This window comes from Battus philenor, unplaced genomic scaffold, assembly GCF_028537555.1.
Source record: "Battus philenor isolate CCGP_79_NKW_IND1 unplaced genomic scaffold, ilBatPhil1.0.hap1 SCAF_8, whole genome shotgun sequence".
In the NCBI taxonomy this organism is placed as follows: Eukaryota; Metazoa; Arthropoda; class Insecta; order Lepidoptera; family Papilionidae; genus Battus; species Battus philenor.
The window spans coordinates 15287843-15300918 of NW_027181748.1; the positions used below are offsets into that span (position 1 = coordinate 15287843).

The 13076-nt window shown below is 35.2% G+C and overlaps 1 protein-coding gene across 1 annotated transcript in view; it reads left to right on the plus strand.

Moving 5' to 3' along the window:
* Window positions 1–11949, plus strand: part of LOC137931876 (tubulin alpha-1A chain) — a 38731-nt gene extending 26782 nt beyond the window's left edge. Inside the window, exons 3-10 of the mRNA XM_068775389.1 lie at window positions 6206–6378; window positions 7019–7147; window positions 7925–8095; window positions 8954–9157; window positions 9627–9682; window positions 10262–10358; window positions 10901–11013; window positions 11511–11949. Coding sequence (XP_068631490.1) covers window positions 6206–6378; window positions 7019–7147; window positions 7925–8095; window positions 8954–9157; window positions 9627–9682; window positions 10262–10358; window positions 10901–11013; window positions 11511–11694 — 1127 coding nt within the window. The 3' untranslated portion in view covers window positions 11695–11949. The remainder of the gene's footprint in view (window positions 1–6205; window positions 6379–7018; window positions 7148–7924; window positions 8096–8953; window positions 9158–9626; window positions 9683–10261; window positions 10359–10900; window positions 11014–11510) is intronic.
* Window positions 11950–13076: the final 1127 nt, after the last annotated feature.

A 13076-nucleotide genomic window follows, 5' to 3' on the forward strand; every position in this document is an offset into this window, starting at 1 on the left:
TGGCGGAGGTCTTCCTCCCGGAGGATAACCCCCGGGAGGACAATGCGGACAACAGTGCTGTAAAAGCGAAATCCAATGAAGTCAACGCAGAGGGCCATGACGAAACGTGCGACCCTCCGCTTACGATGGAGGAGCTCCAATGGTCCGTGCCGACCCTCAATGCCAAGAAAGCCCGATCATCACAAAAGACACATTTTTAATAGTTATTAGCACATCTTGCCCGCTCAAGTCTTTTGGCGTGAAAGACAACCGAATTAGTTTTAAAACTCTACGCCCTCGTTTACGACGCAGTGCCACTGACAACTCAAACCCATCCTTTCCCAACTCTGATATCGATTCAGCTAAAATTTCTTCGGAGAAAAGGTTCACACCTTTCTTCTAAAACCGAATAGATATTAATTAATCAATACAATACGTAAGCCGACGAATCTGACGTAGATTTTTTTTATTTAAGTGTTCGGGGATATCTGATTCTCGAGTCTCGAGTCCGAAGAAGGTATAAAAACCAGAAAGGTTACAGCTGTCAGCAGCAATCGAATATAGCTATAGCTAGACATTGGTTATTTAGACTTTCGCACCTATACTTCTCCCAGGGGTGCCTCTAGCTCGTGTAGCGCCCGTGTGCAATGAAACCCCGCCACCCCCTAGGCCTGACCTCCAACATTGCTGTCGTAACAAGAAAGTTTTTTAATATTCCAACAAGCTATTTTATAAGTAGATATAGTTTACAGTATGGTATTAGTTACGGCCTTTCTTCTTCACGGCAGAATAACACTCATTGTTTTTATGCCTGTAGCACATCTCTGTTGCGAAACTAAGCGGCGAACCGCGATAGATTCCACGACGATGCTATTAGCTGTCTCAGGGAGCGCCGCGGCGCCCGTGTGCATTGCACACCCTACACTATAGGTTAAGCCGACCCTGACTTCTCATATTGTTAAGAACTATGCCAATCGAAACTTAATAATTAAATTAAAATGTTATTATTATAATTCTTTTGAAGAACAACACTGTTTGTTCTGATACGTAAATAAATAAATGCTTTTCTAACTCAGTAACAGGCAACATACAATAGCCCGTGTGAAAAACAAATGTTAGTTTTTTTAGCTAACTTGTAACTTTTGATTTATATATCTATATTGACTTTTTTCCCTCACAGAATCTTCTAGAAGGTATTAGAAAAATTCTCAAAGATCAATGATATCGATAAAATCGTTTTCTAGTTGGATTGACTAATGGAAGTAATGAATTAAATGGTTAAAAGTAATTTAGTGTAGACTTTAGTTTTCAAAAACTTGTTTTTAAAATGTCTCGAAAAATATGAGACGTAATTTCATTCCATATAAAGAAGAGGAAGATCTGCAGCGACGTAACGGTTTGCCCATACAGGGTAGGCAGAGAGCTTTCTACCGAAAGTTTAAGCGGATGCGACGTTTCGGTTAAACAGGTTTTATGCAGTTGTTCCGGCATTTTATTATTAACGCGAATTGTCAAATTTTATCTGTGATGTACACGCTTTGGTCTGTAGCTTTTATACGGAACCGCTATAATTATTTATTTTTAAATGTCTATCGTGTTAGACATTATACGGGATGAATGATTATAGATGTAAAAGCTTTGAACGGGGATTTTAATTCAGATTTTTCTAGTAATGCTACCGTTGTCTTTGATCACCTAGAAAAATCCTGAGCATAGTCTGTGGTCCGTTAAGAGACTGTGAACTTACCAAAGAGGCCAGAAGTGAGAGACTACGTTTCTATTCCAAAACTCATCACTGATAACACACTTATTGTAGACTTTGGTCTTTGAGCACTAGCATCTTACCCTTTATTTATAATAACATACGGTACGAAAACCAAAATGAATTTTCAAACATTAGTCAGTGTTCGTATTTAACAAATATAACAAAAATGGGAAAATAAATGAAAATTAAAGATAAATAGTGTGCCACAATAATACCTATTTGTTGTAAATAAAAGACATGCACACATTACACTTATAAGTAATAAAAAAGCAATAATAATTGCAATAAGCAATCTAGGTTAATAATTAGGAAGTAATCATAAGGTATATAAATAAATAAGGAAATAGCGGTAAGGAAAAATGTAAAATTGAAATAATAAATGTATCCAAAATAAAATATCTTTGCCATTTGGCGACAGACAGACTGTAAGTCAGCTTAAATCATGGATGCACAGACCGCGGCCCGCCGGTCGAATACTGGTGGCCCGCCGACAGCAAAAATAATACTCTCGTACATTCGGAAAATATTTAATTCTAATTATTATCAATTTTTATTGTCTTTAATTACCTATACTTCTGACGGCCGGCCCGCTATCAGTTCATAATTTGCCCGAGTGGCCCCTAGTCTTAATAAGTCTGTGCAACCATGGCTTAAATAAAAAAAAAATTGCGGCCTCTAGTGTTGGTGTATTTGGTTTAGAATAATTCACATAACATCTAGACATGCTACGTCTGACATCTTAGTCACACTTAATGAAGCGATTTGAGGAGTTGCGCAAAAAGTTCCTCATCACATGAGTCACTGAACCTTTAAAATTATACAAAATGGCGAATGAAAAAAAAAACTGTTTTAGCAAGTTTTTATACTCGTGAAACATCGTTCCGCTAAACTTTTATCACATTATGCGGGTGGAGGTGAGTTGTCATCAATGTATAAATTCATTCCTCCATTGCTGCTAAAAAAATGACAGCCAGGTGTAATCGATGTGGTGTATATTACATGTATACATATACTATTTACAATGGTTTATATTTACCACTTACAATTTAAACGCAATCACAGCGACTATCTCACTATTTGTCACTTATAAAAGAAAACATAACAGAACCATTATTTATAAGGAAACTTTTTTGCATGTTTAACTAAATAAATACAGATTATGTACAATTTACACAACCCTAACGCAACAACAACGACATCTCTGATGGCGTCCGAATTCAAATCGGCGTTCGATATTTGAATTCGAACGCTAACGAATAATATAACTAAAAAGGTTTGTGTTTCTAGTGGCCAGTAACAAGGAGCGTTTTGACGTGAACGCATTTCTTGGTTATAATTTAATCATAAAATACCTTATCTTAATAAAATGATCCAGAGGACTATGAATTTTGATAATAATTGTAAATATAAAGAGTTTAACACGTGACATAGTGTAGTGGGGTGAGATTGCACACAGAACAGAACTGAGACGTAAATATATAAAAATAAATTCTTATTTGAAAGAGAAAATTTAAAAATTGGTCCTCCTAGCTTAGAAACCTCTGTGGGCGCATGCACAACAACTTAACACAACAACAACGCTACAGATCATCACGTGAGCAAATGCATAGTTTACGATTCTATGAAGGACATACAGACAAAAATTCGATTTTACATATATATATATATATATATATATATATATATATATATATATATATATATATATATATATATATATATAGATTTACTTTTAATTTTTTATTTAAAACTAAGAGACGTATGAAATGTGATATCTCGTTGAACCTTATTATATGTGTCACCCATATCTATGTAGGATTATTTATTTATGAAGCAAAAAATAAAAATAGCCTTGTCGTGGATCAAAAAGCATTACAACAGACTATTTGTTTTTCTATTTTTTTTAAATTTCGAATTTATTATTCATGGTTAATACACGAGAAACTTTCTACATTATTTTTTAGTAGTTTATTTTATATCAAAATTGAATATTCAAAATCGTATTGCCTTGATTTCATTCCATGGGAGAGAATACACTTGGAATTTAAATACGTAATTAATATGTCTGTATTATTAAGATCCGTCATTGGTGCGTGGCGGACGCGCCGATCGCCCGTGACGTATTCCAATTCCCGACCAACAAGAGAGTCTTAACCACGTGCTTGAATAAAAAATCTATGATTTAAAATTTTCACACTAATTACGTACCAGCCTTTCCCAAAACTGTCTATGGAAAAAACATATCATAATTGTAATAAATTGTTTTAATAATTTATACAATATAAAATGATCATAACAAAAACCATTTAATGATCGAAGATAGGTTCCGGGGTTACGAAAATATTACTTCTTAAAAAGAAAATTGAACAACGTAAACATTTAAAAACAAAAATAATATAACTCTGCCAATAAATAAATTGGAAAAATATTTACCTTTTTTGTAACCAGAAACAACACGTAAAAATTTATTATTCTCTTTTGAAAAAAAAGCACACACTACGTAATTGAACTCTAAAATTAGCAAAACGATGTGAAAATAAAACTGTATTCAAATTGCGTTGATTTTTAGTTAGAAATGGAATCCCCGAGTTTTAATGGCATGGCGTAATTAGAAACAAAAGTATTGCCAACTTTTAGAAAAAAAAGTAAATTTAAAAAAAAAATGAAAGACTTGAAATTGAACCCAAAACAACGCAACCTCAATAATCTAACGACGCATAGTGAAAATTAGCACTAATTAAGCAGCGACGCAACTTCGAAAAAAATGCAAAACGAAACGACGCGAAGCTCGCTTCGTGTTGGTGTATGTAATTCAATTCCAAAAGGCATTCAGATTCCAGATAGTGTAAGTCACACATTCCTGAGTCTTGGTCTGTAATGAAAACAGATGGCGGCCCATTAGCCAACGCAGACGCATAAATGATGCGCCTTCGTCGCCTGATTAATCTGTGAATCCTTTCACATCCAGCGAAATAGCGCTCTCAAAGTAATGCATCGTTCACTGCAGAGACATATGACGTTCGCTTAAAGCGCATATGTAATTATAATTTAGCAAAAGTTTAAATCTGACATCTTGTGGAATTATTTCTCCTTTTTTCTCTTTTTAAGTGTTATTACGTACTGTTCTTACTCTAAATGAAACACCACTGATTCACAAAGACTTCTTTTATTCACAAACCAGATGGTCACCCTACTTTAACACAAAATATACCTTCGCTTAGTCAAACTTACGCTTCCAAATCACTGTTCAAACAACTTACCAAATAGTCACTTTGTATCACTGATCGTAGATCTTATTCTTATTACTCGAAAAACAACACTGAACTGTCGACATGGAGTACACCTATTTATACTACAGAGAAGGTTCTAGTAAGTTCGTGAAAGTACTCGGTAATAATTTCCGAGAAATGTACACAAAAATTTATAAATAACTTCAAGATCACGTGTGTTCTTGATCCTAGGGTTCAATGTTTATTGTTTAGAGGGTTCCGTAACTCGTGCTTTGTAACAGTATCATCTACATAATTTACACGAATAATAACCAGATATATGTGACAATAAATATTAGAGGTTAATGTATAAATAAAATCATAATTGCGTGCAAATTATTTTTTATTTTATACAACACAAACAAAATTAGGAAGGAAACATTACAGACATTATTAACACTAGTGCATACGTTAACGGTGGACATGCACAAAATTTTCATTTAAATTCGGTTCAGCAAATTATTATCCTAAATGAAACAACATACAAAACAAAAAATAAGACTATAATATTTGAAGATAGCCAAAGCAATACACACTGTCGAAGACCGACATTAATAGCGCCACATAGTGCATGACTACGATATGAAGCAAGAAGGTTTACATAAAGAAAATAAACAAATCAAAAAATTCATATATAAGCAATAGGAACTATATAATAGCCAAGAGGTTTTTTTTTTTTGAAAGTCAAGAGCATACAAAATATCGAAGTCAAAAAGTCCTGTGGGATAGTAACAACACGTAGTCCAAAGTATAAGTGTATTTAATCATACGAGCTTCGTCTGTATTTATATCGTCGTATATGAACATTTTAATTTCTATTGAATTCCCCTTTTTCGATACTCCACTGACGCTGATGTAATGTTGCTTCCATAATACCGATTTAAATGAAGAATTAAATTTCTGTGGAATTCCTCTTTTCGATGCGCCACTGACGCTGATGTAATGTTGCTGCTATTATACCGATCTAAATAAAGAGTTATATTTCTGTGGAATTCCCCTTTTCGATGCGCCGCTGACGATGACGTAATGTTGCCAATATAATATCTATCCCATTTGTGCTATCTGTAATTTTCCTCAAATTTCTCTAACTTTTCGACAACAACCTGTTTAATGTATTTCAGATTCGTATGTAAAGTTTTGTTCTATCCGTGTTTTGTGTAATTGTGTTTCTAACTGTTCGATGTGTTTGCAGACGAGGTCAGGACCGGCACGTACCGGCAGCTGTTCCACCCGGAGCAGCTCATCACGGGTAAGGAGGATGCCGCCAACAACTACGCCCGCGGACACTACACCATCGGCAAGGAGATCGTCGATGTCGTACTGGACAGGATACGGAAGCTCGCCGACCAGTGCACCGGCTTGCAGGTACATTCAGTTTAACCTAAGCCTATCAATATCTTTGCCACCACCGAATAAACCCGTATTATATTATTACGATATAATTCGGGAACCAAATTCTCGTAAGTAAATTCGTAAGAGCGAGTACGATATACGAAGGAAAAATGTTCGATAAATTTCCAGTAATGACTATTACAGGCTACCACTGTATTTTTTATGTACCATAATCTATTTTTAAAAATCGATCACAAAAAGTCAATGTGACTCGAAACAACAACGATGATGATAAGGATGAAAGAGGAAATAAAGGGACATTGTATAGAATGAAAGAAAAAGGGTGGAAATAGGTCCTTGTCCCTGTTCAATAAACCGTAATGTAGATATATACATACATGTATATATATATATATATATATATATATAGATGTGTGTGTGTGTGTATATATATATATAAATGACTCCTATAAATTACACAGCAAGAGAGAAGTTATGTCGATTCTTCCACCAATGGATTACAAATTTCTCTACTGGCACATATATAGCTATTTCAGATCAGATGCACGAGCAGAGACATCGTCAGGAGCTACTTAATACATGGAAACCTAATTTATTAATTATTCTCTTAATTATTTGGGTATACATTGACTTAAAAATTTATTGTGGCCAGGGCTTCCTCGTGTTCCACTCGTTCGGCGGCGGCACCGGTTCCGGTTTCACGTCGCTGCTGATGGAGCGCCTGTCCGTTGACTACGGCAAGAAGTCCAAACTGGAGTTCTCTATCTACCCAGCACCTCAGGTAACTTCGAAACTATTTACATTTCCTTTGTATAACATTTTAGCATACAGATTATAGAAAAAAAAATCTTCTCTCTATAGTTGAATTTTTGAAAAAGTTAACTATTAAAAATCAGGTTTATATATAAATATTCTATTACCCATAATTCGTGTCGAAAATCTGTTAATTCAGACGGCGCCAACAGATGGCGGTACTAGTATATTGCCTTGTACGAGGGCTTGGCATCGGGTTGTAGCATATAAATGCAGGGTTGGCCAATCTCCTTGATAGGTTCGAGCCTTTGTTCTAAATTTGAGATTATTCGCAAGCCGCAATTTAACACCCATTTAAAACACGCAAACTAATATTTTTAGCAAAAATTATAAATTTTTGCAATTTTATGACAAAAGTGAATTTATGTGTAATACTTAAAACGCCAGTTAGTTAATTAGATCGGTGTTTGGATTTTGCAAATGTTATGATAGAATAATAATAATTATTATTATTCACACCAGTCATTAGGGTTATGTAAGTTTAAATATTGAAATAATTCGACAGTCAATCGGAACCAAAAATAATCGTTCAAAGCCGCAGTTTGGCCACCCCTGTATAAGAGCACCGCTTGTTTGAAATTACTTAAAAAAGACCAATAAATGAAGACCCGACGTATGTTACAAATCTTTATCACATAAAGAAGCTACTGTTGCTTCCTGATCTCTTTCTAAAGCTGTGTAATATTCAATTTCCACTTGCCGATACATAGCTAAAAAAAATTAAAAAGGAAGCTAATCATTCCAGGTGTCGACAGCGGTGGTTGAGCCTTACAACTCGATCCTGACAACTCACACCACACTGGAGCACTCGGACTGCGCCTTCATGGTTGACAATGAGGCCATCTACGACATCTGTCGTCGCAACCTCGACATAGAACGCCCCACTTACACCAACCTCAACAGGCTCATCGGTCAGGTAAGCTATCTCCCACGAATGGGGGTGACACCACCATCCAAGTACTCCTTCATTATATTTCAATGCCACCATATACCTAGATAATTCGATAATTACTACCAATAGAGAGATTCAGCGATCACTTAATCCTTGTGGATGAAACCTTTGAACTAAGTAAAATAGGTTTAGACCAAGCACCTCCAGCGACCTACCACCTCAGGCCCGGTATAGCTGTGGATACCAAAATTACAAAACTAGTCAAGTTAAATATATGCAAGGTTTTCAATAAGTCATTCTCAAAAAGCCTTTCTGTCCACCACACATTACCTTATAGTAAACTTTCTCTTGGAGCTAGAAGTCGAGTGCAGAGAACAGAATTACATGTTTACAAAAAACTTTAAAAAAACTACGTTAGAACATCTTTGAACTAAGTCTATTTACACAACCAATCACAATCCCTGCTTTACAGCCAATCACACGTGTCATTTGTGTGAGAGCGAGGGAAGATGTGCATAACAGAAAAAGGTGTATATAAATACAAAAGCTTCTACAGTACCTGGCGATAAATATTGCACATCGACCTTTGGAAAGAGACAATCGGCTAATTTCGGCTTCGTAGAGCACTACCTCTGTCCCACACTACCTATTTGTCTGTCGTTATATTTCGTTGTATGTGTTATTATTATATGTACTTCGCGCGACGTTGGCGATTCGAGAAAGGATCCGTGTCCTTCCTTAGATTTCGGAGTCATCCACGCTACTATCCCTAGCCACAGATATATTAAACTAAACGCTTACACGTATAAAAGAGGTGTTATGAGAACGATTTAGTAAAATTTTCGCTTTTTATTTTTTACTCTATGACATATGTATTCACAGATCGTGTCGTCGATAACGGCTTCGCTGCGCTTCGACGGCGCGCTGAACGTGGACCTGACGGAGTTCCAGACCAACCTGGTGCCATACCCGCGCATCCACTTTCCGCTGGCCACCTACGCGCCCGTCATATCCGCTGAGAAGGCTTATCACGAGCAGCTCACCGTCGCTGAAATCACCAACGCCTGCTTCGAGCCGGCAAACCAGGTCACTAGGCAAATAAAACCTTAGGCAGAGAGAAGAGATGAAGGCAGCATCGTCGCCCTCATAAGCCAAAATAAATGACGTCATATATTTCTAGAATTCTCTAAAAAAAGTAGTACAAAATACAATAGAAAACAATAAGACTAAAAAGTAAGTCAAAAAGCAAATCAAGATCCCAAGCTAGTAATGTATAAAACTATATATCTATTATATTAGGGGAATCGGAAAGTAATTTCTGTCGACATATTTTACAGAAAAACTGATTGATTTGTTACCGCTCCGGCATTGATTTTGTATATTAGATGGCAAAAGTTTATTGATAACGAAGGTGAATATATTGTTAAATAAAAATAAAAACTTGTATAGTCGCAAGAATTTAACTTAAGAAAGCGACATTACTCTCCGGTTCCCCTAATACATCTTTATACATATTGATTTAATAGAAGTAAATAAATAAAAACTATTTTTTTAGATGGTTAAATGCGACCCGCGTCACGGTAAATACATGGCGTGCTGCATGCTGTACAGGTATGTTGTTATTTGTCCTTATTTTTCAACTTTAACCCATTTTATACTGTAGGGACATATTTTCCCAGAGATTTATAATAATTACTAAAATAATTTAAGAAATGCATTGAGTTCTGAGATTTTTATACTGCTGCCCAAATGGCATTTGAAGATGAGATAGATGAGATAACAACTTTTTTTAAGTAACAAAGCACGAGGGTTCTATAAGAAGAACTGAGAGGCCTCCGACCTCATAAATAGCTTCGGTGGACACTGCATTGAGTGCAGGGTACTAAGTCAAGGGTACCCGAGAGGGGGACATTGACTTGGGCAGTCACTCGTCAATGATACCAGCTTAACAACCAAACTTGACTTTAGATAGCATTTAGCGTAATGGTAGCTTGTTCGGTTCTTTCACACTTTTATATCTATTTAATTTATTTCTAAGCGATTATTTATGCTGTTTGACGTTATTATGTTTTACTTATTTTTACAATTTATCACAAATTACTTTGTTTCTAGTCACTTAAAAACTATAACCAAAACCTTTTTACTGTCAGTGACACTTATGTAATATTTAAAATAAGTGTTTGTGTACAGAGGTGACGTCGTGCCTAAAGACGTGAACGCAGCTATTGCAACCATCAAGACCAAGCGGACCATTCAGTTCGTGGACTGGTGCCCCACTGGCTTCAAGGTATATCGAAACCGTTTGTACTAAACTTATATATACAGGGAGATTGGTAATAAGTTAAAAAACTATGATTTAAAATAAAGAATTAATTTCTGTGGAATTCCCCTTTTTGTCAAGCCGCGGAAAACGATAACGTACCTCCTACAGGTATGCATGTACTGCAGATATAGATTCAATATTTGTAATTCAAAAAAGAGCAGTGCTGGCCATTTATTGCAAGCTCAGGATTCTTTACGAGAAGTTTTTAATAAAGGATACTCTTAGGGTTACGTCGCAATATATCTACAAAAATGTTATTTTACCCGCAAAAACATCCAAAATTATTTAAAAAACGGTGATAGACACGTTGTTAATACAAGGAATAAAAATAAACTGTACTCCTGGTTTTCGTCTTCAAAAATTTAATAAATTATTCATGGTACAAGGTGTACATATGTACACTAAAATTCTACAATCAACTTCAGATCTGCCACTGGAAAAATGTAAAACTGTCCACTTTTAACAATCATTTTGTTTGCAATAATTACTCAACAATGACTTTTCAGGTGGGTATTAATTACCAACCTCCCACGGTGGTGCCGGGCGGCGACCTGGCCAAGGTGCAGCGCGCCGTCTGCATGCTGTCCAACACCACCGCCATCGCAGAAGCCTGGGCGAGGTATGAATTACTGTCTAATCTCCCTATCCTGCTTCTGTCAACGTAGACTCAATCTAGATATAAGTACAGACTGAAACACGGATACATATAGCGCGCTGCTTTCAGAAAGAACTATGTCTTACTTAAATCTTTAAACTGTTTGTCTAGATGTTTTAGATTCGAAGTGTTCTAAGATTGAAAATATTTATTCATTTTATGATTCTCATTTCGAATTTACATACGTCAAACCCTGTTTCACGTGTTTTTATACTATATTTTTGACAGTAAAATAAAAACTTTCACTGTCACTTTTAAAACACCAGGCGAAAGGTCGAGAATGTGTCTCAGATAAAAAAAAATATATTATTCATGCACCTATATCTCACATACACTAACTTCAAACTTCTAAAACTTCATTTTTTGTTCTTTATAATATACCATTTTGATTTAACTTTAATATAAGTATATTTATTATATTGTATTACAAAAGTATCATAGAAAATGTTAATGCATTTCAGACTTGACCACAAATTCGATTTGATGTACGCAAAACGCGCTTTCGTGCACTGGTACGTCGGCGAAGGTATGGAGGAGGGAGAGTTCTCCGAGGCGCGAGAGGACTTGGCTGCTCTAGAAAAGGACTACGAAGAAGTTGGCGTCGACTCAACTGAAGGAGAACTAGATGAGGAAAATGAATACTAGGCTGAAATAAAAATAATATTATGAAGATGATGGTAACATAACAATAAAAATAACCTAAAACGGCATTCCAAAGTAACTAATTACAATTTTAATCTCAATTACCATCATCTTTATAATTGTTATTGAGTTAATATAAATTTTTATACCATTCTTGTAAAACGGAACGTAATCAAAAATGACGTTTCCAAAACAACTCAAGTCTCATTTAATCTGTGCTACAGTAGTACTTTTAAAATTTCGTGTTATACTAAATAAGTTAATATATAGTTTTATAAAAAATAAAATAAGTTTGGTTGTTTTGCGACGGCTTCATTTACACAGTGCGAACTTTACAAAGTGAATTTCTCGGTGAAATGCAAAGTTTGTCACTCGAATTGCAAATTTGCGTTGCCATGAGCGGCATTTATTAATTTACAAACAAAACGTGATAATATACTTTATTTTTGTCGGAATAGATATAGAACGAATTCGTTTTTAAATAATAAAGGCTAACTTATTAAGATTTATTATAACGATGCTTTATGATTATAATAATTTATTTTTTAATGCACAATAAATTTTTTACACTTACATGCTCTTTCATTTGATATTTCCCTCCGTAAATACTTCATACTTTAGGATTAAAATCGAGAGATAAATATATTAATCCTATTTCTCTCTTGGGGCAGTTTTATGGCCCCTCTGTTAACACCAGGAGCAGTTTAACCTATAGAGCAGGGTGTGCAATGCACATGGGCGCCTCCGCTCTCTGAGACAGCTAAAAGCATCGTCTTGGAATGTGTCACAGTTCGCCGCTTAGTTTAGCAACAGATGTGTTACAAGCATAAAAACAGTGTTATTCTGCCATCATAAGAAATGCCATAACTAATACCATACTGTAATCTATAACTACTTATAAAATAGCTTGTTGGAATATGAAAAAACTTTCTTGTTACAACGGCAAAATTAACAGTTACAGCTGCAGAGGAGGGTGGGTCAGGCTTAGAGTGCGCCAGGGTTTCATTGCACAGGGGCGCTACGCAAGCTGGAACAGCCCCTGGTTAGCACCATAATTTAGTACATGCTAAATGTGAAAAAAGGTATAACATTGAATGTAACATAGTTTCTGAAATCTGTTTAATTGAGTCATTCCTTGCAATCTATAGGTTAACATGATGACAATACATTACAATAATATTTCCATTTTAACCATACAAATAATCGTTTTTAAAAACATTAAAACTCCCATAAAATTATAAACACAAGGAACTCAGTATTAATTACAATTTAAGCTTAAACACTATGATTATCTTTCTTATATTTAAATAGTATATATTACAATTAAATCTAACATAGATGTGTGATGTATAGTATAGGATATTTAAACTTATTTTTTAAAAAAA